This window comes from Gracilinanus agilis, chromosome 4 (assembly GCF_016433145.1).
Source record: "Gracilinanus agilis isolate LMUSP501 chromosome 4, AgileGrace, whole genome shotgun sequence".
NCBI lineage: Eukaryota > Metazoa > Chordata > Mammalia > Didelphimorphia > Didelphidae > Gracilinanus > Gracilinanus agilis.
Genome location: NC_058133.1, coordinates 282997100 through 283016964, shown reverse-complemented (window position 1 = coordinate 283016964; position 19865 = coordinate 282997100). Strand labels below are relative to the sequence as shown.

The following is a 19865-nucleotide window of genomic DNA, read 5'->3' as shown; positions in this document are numbered from 1 at the left end:
TCCCCCCCCCCGCCCCCACTCCCGCTATCCATTTGTGCCCGCCTTGCTGCAACTTGCTGCAGTGTTTGAAAGAGTAGTAGGAGTGCATGGAGGTGGGGATGGGGAAAGACAGGCGGCGTGGTTAGGGAGGTGAAAAGAGAAGAGAGAGGGGGGTTGTCAGCCGGGGCTGTGGTGGTGGCGGGAGGGGAGGGGGGTATCGGCTGGAGGGTGGGGAATCCGGGGTGAAGAGGGGGGAACAACTCGGCGCTTACACATGTCACATGTGCTTTTTAAGACGGCCAGGAGCGTCTGCAAGCTGGATCGGGTGGAGGATGCTGCGGCAGGTCATTCGCAGAGGGCTCCAGTCGTTCTGCCACAGGCTGGGCTTGTGCGTGAGCCGGCACCCCGTCTTCTTCCTCACCGTGCCTGCAGTCCTGACCATCATCTTCGGCTTCAGCGTGCTCAACCGCTTCCAGCCCGAGAGCGACCTGGAGCGGTTAGTCGCCCCAAGCCACAGCTTGGCGAAGATCGAGCGGAGCCTGGCGGGGAGCCTCTTCCCCCTGGACCAGTCCAAAAGCCAGCTCTATTCGGACTTACACACCCCAGGGAGGTATGGCAGGGTAATCCTCCTCTCCCCACCCGGACACAATATTTTGCTCCAGGCTGAGGGGATCCTGCAGACCCACCGAGCCGTACTGGAAATGAAGGTGAACCACAAGGGCTATAATTATACTTTTTCCCATCTGTGTGTGTTGAGAAATCAGGATAAGAAATGCGTGCTGGATGATATAATTTCAGTACTAGAGGATCTCAGGCAGGCTGCCGTCTCCAATAAGACAACAGCCAGGGTGCAAGTGAGGTATCCCAACACTAAATTGAAGGTATGCTCCTCCTGCATGCTTCTGCCAATTAAAGAGGAAGCTCTTCATTTCTTGCCCTAAACAAGCAAAGAAAATGCAGAGGTCTCATCCTGAAGGCAATTCGGGGGGTTGAGGGGGGAGTAAAAGATGGGAAGTATTGAATGAAAGAAACAATGAATTTTGCAGTTAGACGTTAATTAAATGAGAACAACAAAACACCAAAACATTTTTAAAAATTTAAAAACTGCTTCTGAGACCCTGCAATTACATCTTTGTTAAGGGTTAAAAAATCAGTGAATGGAAATGGGAGGGGGAATCCTTAAGAGTTTGGGGATTTCTTTTGTGGCCTTGAAGGGGGGAGGGTAAGATCATTTTTTAAAAAAAATTATTACTGATTATAAGACCAATTGGTAACATAACTATATGTATGTTATGGCAGGGGAGGGTGACTTCAGATGTGACCCAAGAGTTTGTATCAGTGTCTGTGTGTCTGTCAGTAGTGAGTTATGAATGTAGTAGGAATTCCAGGAATTGTGGGAGAGTGTATTTACATACAAAAAGAAGAGGTTGGAAATTTTCTTTATCTGGACAAAGATAATGTTCTGCCATTAACTATTCTACTGGTAGATTGTATCCAATCAAAAACATGTTATCTTTTCCCTCACACAAAACCTCAAACTGAAACAAGATGATTGCAATGTCTTGAGTGAAAAAAAAAACACAAAAAAACAACCCAAACAAATGAACAAACACTTGTTCAGCCAACAAAACAAAGTTATAATCCTTTCAGTAATAAAGGAGCAATAGCATAAATTTGTTTTTTTGATCCACTTCCTCCAATTTCTGTAACTTTGAATGAGATTTTTCAGGCCCTTTCTGGATTGTCAGGATTTATCTGCTGCAGGCAGTGGGGCATTCAGCCTTCAGATTACTGAAGTTTCAGGGACAAAAGTGACTTTTCAAGAGTCAGTGCAACATTTGTGGGCTTAAGGTAATGAATCTTTTGAAATTGCTCTTTATTAAAGTAACTTATGAGACAAGTGTGGTGTCCTGGTGGGAAAAAAAGGTTACTTTTCTTAATTGGCATGTTATTGCATGATCCCATCACACCTGAGTGAAAATGGGGAGAGGGAAAAACATGGTATTAATTCAGAAATCACTGGCAGTTCATCCAGTCTGGATAAATGAAGAGCGAGGTTACTTTATTTATTTACCTATTGCATTTATATAATGATGGTCTCCTCTCCAAAAGAGAGCAGAAAGAAAAAATGAACAGAAAAAAAAAAAAAGATAAGGCTTTCTCTTGAATTGAATTACAATTCAATACTGGGCATCCTGACACTTGGAATGCCTCAGAGAAGCCCTTAACCAGCCTCCTTAAAGTGGTGTGCCCTGGTTTTAAAAAGATCTAGAGACTGCTCAGGGTGTTAGCTTTTCAGAGCTAAGGAGCCACAGGAGATTTAATGAAACAAGAAAAATGTTTCATCAGTCTTAAATCTAGGTAAGGGCTTTGTGGATTCTCCAGTGAGTAATGGGAGAGTAAGAGATATGCATGTATACATGTGCAACAGTAACTTTTAAATTCCTGAATTCCATAGGATCAATATTATCACTTGAAAAAAAAAACACCAGAAGAGATTAGGAGGTAATTCCCCTAGCTGCAAAGTTTATATAGAGAGTCTTCCTAAATTGACTACATAATGTGAAGTAGACCTTGAAACTACTTTGTACTTTAACCTCAAATCTTCCTTACTGAGGAAAGTAATGTGCTCCACTCATCTTGCTTACTGGGACTTATTTCTACATTCTTTAGAATAAGGCAATATTGTCCAGCCTGAATATTGTGCTTATTTGTGTATAATATGATATCTATAAAGTGCTTAGCACAGTGCATGGCACATAGTAAGTGTTATATAAATGTTTATTCCCTTATTCCTCCCTCTTCTTGGTAAGGAAAGAAAAGAAATAGTTATGTATTAAGCATCTGCCATGTGTCACGCACTATGCCTATAATATCATTTGATCCTTACAACAATGCTGGGAGATGAGATTGGTGCTATTATTATTAACATTTTTCATCTAAGAAAACTGAGGCAGACAGCAGTTAAGTGACTTACCTAGGATCACAGGCTTTAGTATGTGTCTGATGTTGGATTTGAACCTGGGTATTCCTGACTGGGTACGCCAGAGCCTTCTCCCTGTGCCACCTAGTTGCCTCCAACGCCTCTGAAACAAATTACTGAGATACAGGGCCAACCAAAGTACTTAGTCAATGAGAAGTAACTTACTACCTGGCCCAAGCTTTTTGTACACAAGGACATTGCCTAACATACTTTTGTACCTCTACTGTGCCTACTTGATTTTAAATTGAGCTGTAGCTAGGGTGAGATACCTGTGACTTTTTCTGGTTCTAAAATTTAGAGGTTTCTGGTAGCATTTTCAGTCTTTTACTTCTGTAGAATTCTATAGAATATATATAGAATATAGAATCATCTGAATTTAATACTCATATATAATTGGGTTCAAATAGCAAGATGCAGTGATAGCATCCCAGGTGAATTCCTTCTTACACCAGCAACACCCATCCCCCAGCATAAAAATGTCCTCAAATGTGTTTGAGGGCATATGTCACTTCTTGCTTGGGTATATTCTTAACACTTGACTCTGTTAATAATAGCTATGGCTTAGACTACAGTCAGCTCTCAATAAATACTTGATATATATCTGAATAGGGATCTGCTGATATTCATGAGACAGTATAACGATCAGGAATATATTAATGTCACTTTGGGTTGTTGCTTCATTTCACTTAGCCTCAATTTCCTCAACTTTAAAGTGAGGACTAGATGGTTCAGGTTCTTTCCGTCTCTAGACCTATGATGTTATGAAACTATAATTGTATGAAAATAAATTCTACCAATAATAAAAGTTATAAATTGGTCTTGTAACCTGAGACATCATTTCCAATCACTTTATTTTGCTGTCTTCCAAAGCCTGTGTTGACCAAACCTTCTTAGAATAACATATAGCGAATTTTGCTTGTGCTTTTAATTTTTTAGAAATGGTTTAAACTTTATATTCTATTTCACTTTTCTCCTTTAAATTTAGTTATTTGCAGTCATTGTAAGGCCTTTCCACTATCATTCCTTAGGAGACTGCCAGGACTAAAAGATGGTACTCCTGGGTGGAGAATACAGTATAACAACAACAAACATTTATTGAGTTTCTGTTGTATACAGAAGAGTGTGTTAGGCATTGGGAGAAATATTAACTGTAGATAAGACACAGTCTCTGACCTGAAAGGGTTTACATTTTTAGTGTAAGGGATTAAAAATCAATCTCGGCTCTTGGCTCTAATGCATGATAGAATATGGTAAGTGTACAGAGCATTATGGATAGAATGCTGCAGTTTCAGTCAGAAAGGCTTGAATTCAAATCTTTTCTTTATACTTAAGAGTGATACGACTATGAGCATGTCATTAAATCTCTGAGTCTTGGGCAACTTTCTAAGACTATAGGTTTCAACTGAGTTGTGATTTGGCCTGGAGGGAAGTTCTACACCAAAAAAAAAACAAGTTCAAGGGGCAACTAGATGGCTCAGTAGATAAAGATCCAGGCCTGGAAATGGTAGGTCTTGGGTTCAAGTATGACCTCAAGCAATTCCTAACTTTGTGACCCTGGTCAAATTATTTAACCCCAATTGTCTATCCCTTACCACTCTTCTGCTTTGAAACCAATACTTAGTGCTGATTCTAAGACTCACAATAGGAGGAAAGCCCCTTACTTCAAGGGAGGCTTCATTAAAGAAATAGCACTTGATTTGGACTTTAAATAACAGGTAAAAATTGAATAGGCAAAGTGGAGGAAGGTGACATAGAGAACATAGGCATTGAGAACAGGCTGAGTAAAGAATTTATATAGTACTTTTAGGTTTACAATGCTCTTTATAAATGTTATCTCATTAGACTTCACAACATTCCTGGGAAGAAGGTGCTATTAATAATCCCATTTTACAGATGAGGAAACTAAGCAGACATAGCTTAAGTGACTTGCCGATGGTCCCACAGCCAGAAATTGTCTGAAGCTGAATTTGTACTCAGGACTTTCTGACACCAAGTCCATTCCTCTATCCATCTAATCCCCTACCTATCGTGAAGGCACAGAACTATGAGAGAATAGGGATCAGGGATTAAGGAAAGGGATAGGTCATGAAGTCCAGCATGGACTTCATCAGTCAACAAACAATTATTAAATATTTATATTATGTGCCAGGCATTTAGAGGAATATGGAGGCAATCACAAACCAATCCCTGCCTGTAAGGACCTTAGTGTAATTCTACCAGGTGAGAGAATAGGCATGAATATATTATGCAAAATAGTTACAAAACAAAAATAAGACAGTTTCAAGAGCAAGAATGTTAGCAACTAAAAATTGAAGGGAAGGAGTTTTAGGAAAAGTCTTATGTAGAAGGTGACATTTTAGCTACAAATCTTCTGTTCCTTTATTTTCTTTTTCATTATTGTAAAATTAACAAAGATCAATAAACATGAATATTCCATAATCAGAGAAGAACATGAAAAGATTTGAGCTAACACAGAAGGAAACTAGAGATTCAAGAGCTGGCAGTAATTTGATGGGGTTGGGTAGGAATGAGGACAAGAAGAAGGATATTTGCAGATATCCTGAAGCTAAATTAACATTGATGGAGGGATGTGAGAAATGGAAAATCTTAAGTGAAAAGAAATCTTAAAGGCATTTACCAAATGTGATTTCATTCCCAAATGGCCCATGGCAGAAACTTCTGATAAACTTTTATTATTCTGACAATGTGAGTTAACCTAGTGGAGGCAGAGTTGTATAAAATGCCAAAATGAGCTAGAAGCAGCTGGGTTAAAATTGATGTGAAGGTATCACACAGTTCACTTAGAGAACAGCTGCTTGTAAAATGAAAGGTGGGTGGGAAAAGAGACTAAAACCTAAACTATACATTAGCTATATGTATCACACAATTTTTAATTATTTTCTCTGGCTTAAGTGTGTCAGACCACTCCCGAAGCCTAGCACAAACACTTTGAGGGTAGAGACAATGTTTTAGTCTTCCTTTATTTTTCCACAGTGCCTAGCATAGTGGCAGTCATAGATTCATAGAGTTAAGAATTGAAGGAGACTTCTGTGATTATTGTCTAACTCCCTCATTCTACAGATTAGGAAACTGAAGGCCACAGAGATAAAGCCACATTCACAAAATGTGATAGTCAGGATTCAAATCCAGGTCCTCTGACTTTAAATGAGTGCTCTTTCCACTAAAGAATCATGTTATGGAGCAAGTGCTCAACAAATAACATGATTAGGTAATTGTTTGAGGGACTTTACCATAACCAATTAAAGAAGCAATTACACACCCTTACTATTTATTTTCATAATTTTCTGTTTTCTTTATTCTTTTCAAATTTCTTCATTGCACTTCTAATGCAGTGATAACATCCACATACTTTCTTTTTTTAAAATATTATTCCAGGGGCAGCTGGGTAGCTCCGTGGATTGAGAGTCAGGTCTAGAGATGGGAGATCCTAGGTTCAAATCCGGCCTCAGACATTTCCCAGCTGTGTAACCCTGGGCAAGTCACTTACCCCCATTGCCCACCCTTACCACTCTTCCACCTAGGAGCCAATACACAGAAGCTAAGGGTTTAAAAAATATTATTCCAACATATTGCATTTACTGCCAACATTTACTGCCTGTCTATGTATGTTCCTATTCACTGACTAATAGTCATAAAGTTCTTAAGTATCTTTAATACCTTAAATATCCTAAATACTAAGTATCTTAGTCATCACCTTCATTTGTAGTAATGTAATCAGTTTAACTCCATTGTTTCTCTTTATTACCTTATGTATCTTAAGAATTCCTTGTATCATAGATATGTTAAGTATCTTAGTTATCACTTTGTCATATAAAAATATGACTAGTTTAAAAAACAACCTATTTTTCAGCCTTGAAACTGTAAAATAATATTAGCTGAGAAAATGTGCCTTTGAGTCTCTGATCTCCATGGGCTTTGATTTCCCTAACTATAAAATGGGTGGAAGGGGAGAGGGTGGAATAGAAGCTCTCATGGGTTTCTTCCAGCAAGATCAGTGATCAGAAAACTTTAAATAAAACACTTAAAAACGATATAGAAATATCACACTTTTGAAAAGTTTAAAATTGCACCCTAAAAAGTCAAATAGGTTTTACCCAGAATTTTAAGATGTGTCTTAATTTTTGCTCAAATGATACATTTGAGTTCAGGTAACATTTCCCACCATCTGACTTCAAAAGGACAATAACCGAAGAAGTGGCTCACATTTCTATGGTGTTTTACAGTATCCATTTGAAGCAGGTATTATCATATCCATTTTTAAGATGATGACATGGGTTCAAATTGATGAAATGTCTTCCACATAGTCACTTAAATAGTTAAGTACTAGAGTCCAAATTTAAACATGTTCCTTGAACATAAAGATAGGGTTGGAGAATGGACCTATCATACACAATTGTTATAGGGAACTACCAGGGGAGGAAAACATGTCTACCAGGAGATTATCATTTTCACTGCAACTTAAAGTTGTAGAAAGTTGCCTAGAATACTGAGGAGAAGCTTGCCAAGGATCAAACAGCTATTATCTGTGAGAGGTGGGACTTGAATATAGGTTCAGCTCTATTCACTAAACCTTGCTATCTCTCCTGTCCTTGAGCATTGTTACAGCATAATCAATTTTTATTAAAGTGCATTCTGGTCCAGTAAAATTTCCACTACACCAAGCTGCCTTAAAAGAAAGGAGTTCTTGGAGTAGTATTTTAGGCAGACACAGTCATGCATGTCATTCTCTTTACCAATTTCAGCCTGAAAACAGAGCAATTTACAGTAGCATCCAGGGTACAAACAGTGCTGAAGTTCTGTGTTCTGACAACAGGAAATGAGAGAGGTAGGGAAGTCCCAGCAAAGCATGGACCTCAGTAATTGATTTTATTGCAATTCTAGATCACAGTTTCAACTGACAAAGTGATAAAGTAGATTTGATTTCACCACAGCTTGCCCTTCTGCTGAATTCAGTTACAAAACCACATTTCAGCATCAATGTTTTGATGAAGTCAGTTTGTACTGTGCTCAAGAATTGTTGCAAAGATGGAATTTCCCATTACTTAACAGAAGACAGAATATCCCCAGGCATATTCTCAGAATCTTAGGTTTGGAAGAGACCTCCAGAAGTCATTTAGTCTGGCCTTCTCCTGCCTTTGGTTAGAGCAATTTAAAATGGAATGATGAGTGGCTCTCATATTCTTAGAGATCACCAACAAAAAGTGATTCGGCAGCTTCTTTTTCCCCTTTATTTGTTGCAACACACAACAAAATGTATTTATTGGAAACTCTTTCTAAGGCTATATTTAATCACATTCCATCTTTCTCCCTCAATAGAGATAAGGAACAGTTGTTGTCATTCTCTGTATTCTTAATAATTCTTAAGCCATATTAAATACCGTGGTACCTCATCACAATGGTGTCCTCTGTGCCTGTTGTGTGACTGGTTTATGTCAATTCAATTCAAATAAATTCACTACACATTTATCAAAAATTACTATGAACCAGTTCTTTAAAGGATAGTGGACTGGCCTTAAATGGAGGAAGATCTGGGTTTAGATTATATGTAAAACACATACAAGCTGTGTGATTTAAACTCCTGAATTCTCTAGCACCTTTCTGAGTTTCTTTCACAGTTAGTTGCTAAGCCACATCAGCATGAAAAGTTCCACGGTTGGAGTTTCCAACAATAATAAAATCAACAATCTAGAAAAAGAAAATAGAGGAAGGAAGGAAAGAAGGAAGGAAGGAAGGAAGAAAGAAAGTAAGAAAGAAAGGTCACTGTTCTATGAACTGGAAATAAAAAGACAATTATAAGACAGTTGCCATCTTCAAGAGGTTTACATTCTATTAGGAAAAATATAAACCAGATTGTCTTAGAATCATGGAATTATAGCTAGAAGAAACCACTAAACCTCTTGTCTTCACAAATGAAGAAATTGAGAGCCAAATGTGTGAAATAATTTTCCCGAGTTCATAGAGTCAGTAAGTTCTAGACCTGGAATTTGAATCCGGGTCATTTTATTTCAAAGCCAGTGCTCTCCCACTATGCCTTCATTATATGTGGGTCTTATTTGAACCTAGTCTATCAATGAGCATTTTTAAAGGGCTAAATATGTACCAAATATTTGTAAACCAAATTTTCTTCAATAAAGGTCCACAATAGTTCTGCTTTATAACAAACAAAAAGTGCTTTTGTGGTACTATTAGGTAGTTCCTGCCCCCTTTATATTGTACTTTCTAAAGCAAGGTTTGCATGAAATATGTTTTTAGTTGCTTCCAAAGGGGTCATAAAAATCAATTGTTTAGTCAGAGGTACACTTAGGTTTTGCCTGTGTTGCTGAAAACCTTAGAAACATAGAATTTTTAGATGTAGCAGAGCTCAGAATTTTCCTAAGTTGGGGCAACCAAGTAGTTCAGTGGATTGAGAGTCAGGCCTGGTTGATGGGAAGTCCTGAGTTCAAATATGGCCTCAGATACTTCCTAACTGTGTGAACCTGGGCAAGTCACTTAATCCACATTGCCTAGTCCTTACTGCTCTTCTGAACTGGAACTAATATATAGTATTGATTCTAATATGAAAAAAAATAATTCTCCCAGGTTAAAACCTTCTCCTTCCTCCCTCACTGTCCCAGCTGTGTAACCCTGGTCAAATCATTTAACTTCTGTTTTGCTTCAGTTTCTTCAACTATAAAATGGAGATAATAATAGTACCGACATTCTCAAATTTTTGTAATGATCAAATGAGATAATGTTTGTAATTTAACAAAGAGCCTAACACATATAGGCACTATGTAAATTCTAGTTCTTATTATTAGCATTATTGTTCTTGTGACAGCAGGTATGTACACACATATGATACATATGTAGATTCAAGGTAATAGTACCAGTTTTTTCTGGGAAAGTACAGAAATATCCAGCTGCATTTCAATTGCTTTAGAAAGATATTTTTCAATAACGTCTCTTAACGGCAAATAGATTGTGTGGGGATCTTGTTTCAGTAAGTAGCTACAAAATGATAGTACATTTGCTTTTTCACAGAATATATATCTTTTGCTGAAAAATGATCTTTTCAATTTTGCAATAATTTTAAAATAAAGTTCCAAATTCTCTTCCTCCTGCCTCTCCCCATTTGTTGAGGAAATGAGCAATATCAAATCAATTGTATATGTGAGGTCATCAAAAACATACATTCACATGAGCCATTTGGAGGAGGAGAAGGAAGAAGAGGAGGAGGAATAGAAGGAGGAGGAGAAGGAAAAGAAGAAGAGGAAGAGGAAGAGGAAGAAGAAGAAGAGGAAAATATAATAAAATAAAAATGAAGAAAGTGAAAAAGCCTCATTCCCTCTGCACTTAGACTTCATCAGGTCCTCTGGAAGTGAATAGAAATTTTTCATCATGTGTCCTTTTAGTCTTGAATCATTGTGTTGATCAGAGTGACTGACTCTTTCACAGTTGATCATCATTACAACTTTGCTGTTACTGTGTACAATGTTTTCCTTGTGCTGCTCACTTTGCACAAGATTTTATGTCTTTCCAGGTTTTTCTAAAAACATCCTACTTGTCATTTCTTTTTTTTTTTAATTTTTATTTAAGTATTTTTCCATGGTTACTTGATTCATGTACTTTCATTCCCCTTTACCTCTTCCAGAGCCAACAAGCAATTCCACTGGGTTATACATGTATTATCACCCAACGCACATTTCCATATTAATCATTTTTGTAATAATCTTTTAAAAACCAAAACCCCACATACAACACCCATACAAACAAGTGAAAAATCAAACATTTCCTTCTGTGTTTCTATTCCCACAGTTCTTTCTCTTGATGTGGAGAGCATTCCTTCTCATAAATCCTTGGGGAATTGTCTTAGAAATTGCTATCAGTAGCAAAATGGATTACATATGATTATACCACAATGTTTCAGTCTTTGTGTACAATGTTCTCCTGGTTCTGCTCAATTCACTTCACATTAGTTCACGGAGGTCTTTCCACTTCACATAGAAATCCTCCAGTTCACCATTCCTTAGAGCACAATAGTATTTCATCACCACAGGTACCACACTTTGTTCAGTCATTCTCCATTCGAGGGACACCCCCTCATTTTCCAATTTTTCACCACCACAAAGAGCACAGCTGTGAATATTTTTGTACAAGTCTTTTTCCTTATTATCTCTTTGGGGTACAGACCTACTAGTGGTATTGTTGGATCAAAGGGTACTTATTCTTTTAAAGCCCTTTGGGCATAATTCCAAATTGCCTTCCAGAATGGTTGGATCAATTCACAACTCCACCAGCATATTTAGTGACCCAATTTTGCCACATTCCCTCCAATATCCATTATTTTCTTTTACTTTCATATTGGCCAATCTGCTAGGGGTGAGGTGGAACATTTGTCATTTCTTATAACATAATAGTACTCCATCAGTCATATACCACAATTTGTTCAAACTTTACCCAATTGATATGTGTCCCTTCAATTTCCAATTCTTTGCTACCACAAGAAAGAACTGGCATAAATATTTTTATACACATAGGTTCATTTCCATTTTCTTTGATCTCTGGGGTACAAACCTAGCAGTGGTATTTCTGGGTCAAAAGTATGCAGTTTTATAATCTTTTGGCTGTAGTTTCAAATTGCTGAGAATGGTCAGACCAATTCACTACTCCACTAAGGAGTGGATCTGTATACCTATTTTTCCACATCCCTTCCAGCATTTAGAATTTTCCTTTTCTATCATGTTAGCCAAATTGATAGATGTGAGTTATACTTCAGAGTTGTTTTATTTGCATTTATTTAATAAATGGTGATTTAGGGATTTTTTCCCATTGATAGCTTTGATTTCTTCTTCTGAAAACTGCCTGTTCGTATCCTTTGACCACACAAAATATAATTTTAGGAAAACATAAATATTTTAACAGTTGCCAATTTGTAGTCATTTCTATTCTTTGAATTTGGATTTTGAATAGGGAAAAAGAAAGTTTTAAAGGAATCACTATCACTGGAATGATACCTCCCATTTCACTTTCCTCTCACTTGCTTCACTGGTAAATTCTAAGCATGGATCACTACTTTTTCTAGCCCCAATGGCAGAGAGGAAAGTAAGCTCCTTGAGAGCACAAATTGTTCATTTGATTTTGTCTTTGTATTACCAGTGCTAGACATAGTGCATGACACCTACTAGTTGCCCAATAAATGACTAATTGAAGGTGAGAGAATGCAGAAGGGAATTATGGAGCTGTCCATCACAACATGGAATTAAAGGCACTAAAGGGGGAATAGCTTTAGGGTAAAATTACCTTAGGGTCAAAATATTGAAAGCTGCAAAGGACCTTAGGTATTACCAAAATCTAAAGATCTCATTTTTTCTCAAATAAGAAAATGGAAAATGTTAAAGATTAACTGAAGAATTTGCTTCAACAAGCAAAGTTATTAAACACTATGTGTATGGCACTGTGCTAGACACTGGGGATTCAAAGACAAAAATAAAAACATTTCTGACTTCAAGGGACTTACATTGTAATAAGGGATAAAATAAGCACATATCTAAGCAAACACAAAACGTAGAAATATTTAACAAATTATTCAGAACTCACTATGTAATAAGTTCTGAAGATACAAATATAAAAAATTCCTCCTCACCAGGAGTCTATATTCTAATAAATACAATATATATAGAGGAGTGGTGTTAAGGAAAGAAGTTTTGGTCTAAGAAGTAATAGAGATGTTGATTTTAACTATCTTACATGCAAGAGCAAAAAATAGAAAATGGGAGGTGAAAGGGACAAAGAAAGCATAAATGAGAGAAAGACATGTTGAGATAGCCTGGGAGAAATATGGTGAGAGAAGAGCACTAACATCTTGGGTGGGATGGGGTGATGTGCTAGAGAGGTGGTCAGTTTCTTATATAACCTGTGACCCAGGATCCCTCAAAAATTCTCAGCTCACACAAACTAGGTCCCATTTTGGAGATTTACCCTCTGAAAATTCAATGTATTTCCCTCTGATTTATTGCCTCCACCTGAATTAATCTGGCAAAATTGCCTAAATAAAACCTAATTACAGATTGTGCCTGTGGTTTTACAGATGTGGTGGAAGAGTCTCCAAATCTTACACAGGTACTCAAAAATGCTGTATTAGATATGGGACAGCCTTTATTTCATCCTACAAAAAATCATAAAAGGTGAAGGACTCACTAGAGAACATGAACAAATTCAGAAATATGAAGCACTTAGGACTTCAATTCTCCATCCCTCCCTAAAAGGGAAATGAACATGAGATTGCTATTTGGGTAACTTTAATTCTAATGAGTCTTTCTTTCCCAGAGTTCTAGAATTCTTCCCAAATTTCCTAGGAATACTTCATGTTTTTAGACTGTTCCCAAAAGGCAAATATGCTTTAGAACTTTATGAACATGCAATTGTTTTTTTTTTGTTTTTTTTTAATCAGGCTTGCACTCTCTAAGTAACTCACTGGTTTCACTGCTAGTGGAGCTCTGTGCAAGAACAATGGGGACTTCTCCAAAGAACAGTATAAATCAGGAAATCCACTCTCTCTCTCTCTAGAAGATTCAGTGCTTGAACTCTCCAACTCAGAAATTTGCAAATTTAGAAGCAACTCTTAAAACTGGCGGTCCCCAAGAAAACTCCTTTCTCAAAAGGTTAGATTCCATTATCATGTTACCTTAAAGCAGAGGTATTCAATATGTGGTCTACATATAGTTCACATTCTTGAATGTGGCAAGAACTAGATTAAAATGTAATTGGAAAATATTTAGAAAATTAAATAAGAATGTGATAAATAGATAATTTTATTTTAATAAAAATAGGTAAATACATAAAAATAAATTAATAAAATAAAATTAATAATGAAACCAATAAAATGAAAAATTGAGAAATAAATTAAAATGCAATAGATATTACATGTAAATAGAAAATATTTCATTTTTAAAATAGTCACTATGTGACCTAGAGATACTTATGTATAGATTCCTGACCCCTTTTTCTATTTGAGTGAGATATCACTGCCTTAAAGTATTCATAGTCTTACTTTCTTCCTTCTCTGTACATGGCATCAGGGTTCAGGAACAGTATACTTGATCTCTTCTTTCAGGTTGTGTGCAAGCATGTCTCCCATAGCTCTAGCCTTCTGTTGTAAGTCATCATTACTGCTCCCAGAGGAGAGGGAGAGAAATAATAATCTTCCTTCCCACACTGTTCTTGGGAAAAATATCCAAGACATAAAGGAAAGTTCAGATTGAAAAAGCAGAGTCCTCTAGAGCTGAGAAATCTGGAGAATAAGGCCAACTTGCTTCTATAGGCTGGGAGGAAATATGGCCGATTTTATGTCAACCAATAGTTTATGCTATGAATCACTTTATATAGTGGTGGGTACCAAATGCCAAAAGAATTTTAAAAGGTGTTTTTCTGGATTCTTTATGGAATTTATGTCTATTGCTACTTTGCTGATAGATTCCACAGTTTCTATGACTCAACTAAGCCAGGAAAGGAAATGGTGGCTTTAGGTTACTACTACATACTACCTCATATAAGAACGAAAGGGAGTAAGCATTTATGTGATACCTACTATATGCCAGACACTGTGTTAACTCTTTTTAAAAATATCTAATTTGAGCTTCACAAACATTCCTATAATATAGATGTTATTAATGTTATCCTTATTTTACTTTGGGGGAAACTGATACAAACAGAGGTTAAGTGACTTGCCCAGGATTATAGCTAGTAAGGTCTGAGCTCAGATTTGAACTCGTCTTCCTGACTGTAGTTCCAATACTCTATCCACTAGTCCACCAGCTGCGTCTTAGTATATAAAAATATATTTGGGGCAGACATAAACACAATGGAAGGAAATACACCAATTCCATAAAATGCTGAAGACTGGAGGAGACAAGATTTTATTAGGTAGAGAGCAATCTTGCCTGACATACATGTAGATAGCATGATGGGTAGAAAGATTTTGGAATTTCAAGCCAAAAAACATGGGTTTGAATCTTAGTTCTACTTATTATATGATTAACTTTGGGCAATTGCTTTTACCTTTCTGGATTTTAATTTCCTCACACGAGTGGGATGGAACAGTGAAGTGGCTCAATGGATAGAGCCAGCCCTAGAGATGGGAGGTCCTAGGTTCAAATGTGACCTCAGACTCTTCTTAGCTCTGTGACCTCAAGCAAGTCACTTAAGCTCATTTTTCTAAATTTTTACTAAGCCAGAAAGTAGGGATTTAAAAAATAAAATGAATGGGGTGGACTAATTGACCTTCCGTGCTCTAGTAATATTCCTGTTAGCTTGCTTCCTCTGCTGCCTTTTCAGCCCCTTCATTTGTGGACATTCTGATAAGTCAACCAGACCCTTGACTTGGTTTGGCCTCTTGTTTATGTCCTCTTAAGTTTCAATTTGGAATCTGACCTGCTTTTCCTCAGGTGGTGGAGTTTCTGTCAGCCCTAATCAGCAGCACATGTGACTCCCCTCTCCCCAAACCTTTCTGGAGACACGATAGTCACCTGGTTAAATTCCATGCTGATTACTGTATTTCAATATTTTCTGAAAACTTTGAAATTAAATCTAACCATTGCTTTAAGAAGAAAAAAATCAACATGTCTTTCTTCCAGCTTCCTTGCCTTTAATTCACAATACCAGCAGCATTATGTTGTCAATTATAGTCAATTATGTTAATATTGTGTAAGCACCCAAGGTATTTCAGCCCTACATAGGAGCCAGAGTATTTTAGGGAGAGTGAAACATAAAATTAAAGTAGAATGTATTTTTAAAGCATCACTTCAGCCTCTTCTATCCTGAGACAAAATTATTGCACCACCATTCACTGAAATCAAAGCTCATTTTCTGTCATTGAAGGCAATTCTGAGCTTCTGAAAGGTGCCTGATGCACAACACTCGAAACGCAGGGTCTCATTTAGTCACAGGATGTGTGTGTGTGAGCAGCAAATGCTTTCTTTCAGATCCACCTTCCCCACTTGGGGAAGCATCACCTGCTCCATCATAGCCCTTGTTGGCCTTCTCAAGGTTCTTGGTCCAACGATGATAGTCATTCGAGGTCTTGATAAAATGCCTCTAAGCCAAAAGGGTTCTTCATGACAGCAGAGAAGGTCAGTCAGTCAGCTCTCCAGAGAGAGGGCAAATGCAGATTTGGCAGCCTATGTCACCTTTGGCCTGCAAAGGCTCGGTAGCTCCTCTTAACTTCAAAGCCTACCCATCTCCAATATTAAAATAATAATGATGATAATAATAGCTAATGTTTATATAACGCTATAAGCCAGGCACTGTGCTAAGCACTTTACATGTCATCTGATCCCTACAACAACCCTGGCAGATAGAGGTTGTTATTATGCTCATTTTACAGATGAAGAAACTGAGGCAAATAGCACTAGATGACTTGCCCAGTTGCCTGGCTAATAAATGCTTGACTAAATCATGACACCTAAATACTTTTTTAAAACCCTTATCCTCTGTCTTATAATCAGTACTGTATATTGGTTCCAAAGCAGAAGAGTGGTAAGTGCTAGGCAATGGGAGTTAAGCCCAGGGTCACACAGCTAAGATGTGTCTGAGGCCAGATTTGAACCCAGAACTCTCCATTTCCAGGTCTGGCTCTCAATCCACTGAGCTATCTAGCTGTCCCCAGTACTATTTTTTTAAAATTAAAAAGACTAGATTCATCTAGAGCTCATAGACCTTCCTGAAGTGGGTTCAGTTCTATCACTCTTGCTTCCAAGAGTTACTGCTTCTTATATCACATGTCCAGGAGACACTGTTAGGAATAGGGTAGATGTATCACCCAGGAGATGGCAGCAGCCAAGCGGCACAGTGAAAAGAGTGCCAAGTCTGGACCTAGTTCAAATGTGACCTTATACACTTACTAGCTGCGTGATGTTGGTCACTCAATCCTTTTTGCCTCAGTTTCTTCATGAGATGGAGATGGAAAACCACTCCAATATCTTTGCTGTGAAAGCCCCAAATGGGTCATAAAGAGTCAGAAATAATTGAAATGACCGAACAACAAAGTCACCAGTTAGTTATTATTATAGCTATTTATTCAGGCTTTGTCATTCTCTCTTCATCCTCTAGAAAAGTATGAAAAGCATAGGCAATCATGTCCCAGCATGAATGACCTCTGGAGAATACTGGCCCTGATATAGCTTTTTTTTAAAACTGCATCCCTTGAATACTTTTTTGGCTTGTTAATATAATAAAAATCAAATCTTCTTTTCCACCTTAGAATTAATTCTATGCATTGGTTCTAAGGCAGAAGAGTAGTAAGAGCTAAGCGATGGGAACTAAGTGATTTGCCCAGGGTCATAAAGTTAGGAAGTGTCCACCTAACTGTCCTTTCAATATAATTTTTAATAATGTGTTTCTGAAATTTTATGATTCATGTTCCCTCCCTCCTTCTCCTCTCCCCTCACTGATATAGAAGGAAATATGATAGGGGTTGTACATGTACTATCATGCAATATATATTTTATGTCATGTTGTGAAAAAAAGAAACATGTCACTTATACAAGAAAAAAATCTCATGCAGGATAAAATAAAGAATCATTCTGCATTCAGATTCCAGTTCCCTATGATGGTGGCATATAGCATTTTTGACATGAGATTCTTGGCTTTGTCCTGGATTATTTGGATTGCTGATAGTAGTTATGCCTGATCTATCTTAATATATCCTCTATAACCATTTGTGATAAGACATTGTAGGAGGATGTTGAAGGAAGACCACTTCACTCAGAGTTGAAAGACCTGGGTTTGAATCCTATCCCTGTTTCATTGGAGAATGAATTTAGATAAACAATTCAGCCTCTAGCACTCAGTTTTTTCATCACTAAAATGGTGTTTCAACTAGAAAGTCCCTAAGATGCTACTGAGGGTCACTATTCTATGCTTGACCTAATTAGAAGTGATTTAATTTATTTATCTGAGGAAAAGGAGATGGAAGGGACTGAACTTAGTATGATTTATTCTGTGAGTGGGAAGCTCCTGGAAACTACCTTCTTCAATAGAGATTTAAAATTTCATATGTAGGAGAAGTGTGGAGACAAGAGGTCCTCTGTTCGAAACTAACCTCAGATATTTCCTTAGCTGTGTGACCCCCGAGCAGATCACAACCCCCATTGCCTAGCCCTTATTGCTCTTCTGCCTTGGAACTTGGTATTAATTCTAAAATCAAAAGTACAGATTTTTTAAAAATCAACTGTAGCTTATAGTCTTAGGAAGTTTTCTGATATATGTTAGCCATGATCACACAATAAGTATTAGGCACAGAACTTCAAGGTGGGTTTTCTTGACTTTAAAGTCAGTAATATATGTCCTAGATCTATATATACTATCTATAATCTATCTATCTATCTATCTATCTATCTATCTATCTATCTATCTATCTATCTATCATCCTTNATCTATCTATCTATCTATCTATCTATCTATCTATCTATCTATCTATCATCCTTAACCTGTAATCTATAAACTGAAAAAATTGATAAGCATTTTTCTTATTTTTTGGATAATGCATGCTTTTTTATATTTTTCCAAATTACATATATATTTTTACATTATTTTCTGACATTATGTGATCCATGTTTTCTCCCTTTCTCAACCCCACCATCCTCCCCAAGACAGCTGGTACTGTGATATAGATTGTATATGTTTTATTATGCAATACATATTTCCCTGTTCATCATGTTGTGAAATAAGACACATATCACTTACACCAGAGAAAAATTCATGGAGGAAATAAAGTGAAGAACGGCATTTTTCAATCTGCATTGACTCTATCAGTTCCAATCATGGTTGTGGAAAGCCCTTGGAGGTGCCTTGGATCCTTGCATTGCTGATAATAGTTAAGTCATTTAGAGTTGATCATCATACACTATTGTTACTGCGTACAATCTTTCTCCTGGTTCTGCTCACTTCATTTTGCATCACTTCATATAAGTTTTTCCAGTTTTTTTGGTAATCATTTTGTTCATCATTTCTTATGGCTCAATAGCATTACATTATCACAATTTGTTCGGGATAACTATGCTAATTTATCTTTAAAATCCTCTATATTTTATTTAATAGACTTTGAATCATTATTCTGAGAAGGCTTCACCAGACAGCCAAAGGGATCCATGACACAACAAAGGTTAAGGAGTTCTGTACTATACCATCTGGTTTCTCTACAAAATAGATAATAAAGTCTTTGAAGGCAAGTGCCAGTTCATTTTTTTTTGTCTTTGTTTCCCCAGCACTTAGTCCAGTTTTTAGCACCCAGAAGGCAGTTAAATAAATGATGGAATGGATAGAGCACTGGACTTGGAATCTTCATGGAAAACTCATCTTCATGAGTTCATATCTGGCCTCAGATATTTAGTATCTGTAAATATTGTCTCAGTAGAAAGAGTCCTGCCTCCATTGACCAAAGATCAGGGTTCAAATCCTACATTTAATATTGACTTTTTGTGAGACATTGAATAAATAACTTTCCTGGACCTGAGTTTCCTCAGCTATAAAATGAGGGGTTTGGGCTATCATGAGAGGTCCCTTCAAGTATCTTAATCTTAGTAAGTATTGTGAACCTGGGCAACTCACTTTAACCTTTTTTGCCTCAGTTTCTTCATCTGTAAAATGTGCTGAAGAAGGAAATGACAATGATAGATCTTTGCAGAGAAAACTCCAAATGAGGTCATGAAGAGTCAGACACAACTGAATGACTGAACAACAATGACAATTGCCATATAATAGGGTTTTTATAGGCTTGTTGATCAACTCACAATAGTTAGATTATATAAAACAATAATTATTAAACACATAAGAATCATTGTAGAATGAATCTATTTGTTTAACTTGGCTACCTCACGCACAGTATGTTTATTTAAAATAGTTGCTT

General features: G+C 37.1%; 1 protein-coding gene across 1 annotated transcript in view; it reads left to right on the top strand.

Moving 5' to 3' along the window:
- Window positions 1–260: 260 nt before the first annotated feature.
- Window positions 261–19865, top strand: part of PTCHD4 (patched domain containing 4) — a 343096-nt gene continuing 323491 nt past the window's right edge. The window contains exon 1 of the mRNA XM_044675933.1: window positions 261–686. Within this exon, the coding sequence (XP_044531868.1) occupies window positions 261–686 (426 nt within the window). The remainder of the gene's footprint in view (window positions 687–19865) is intronic.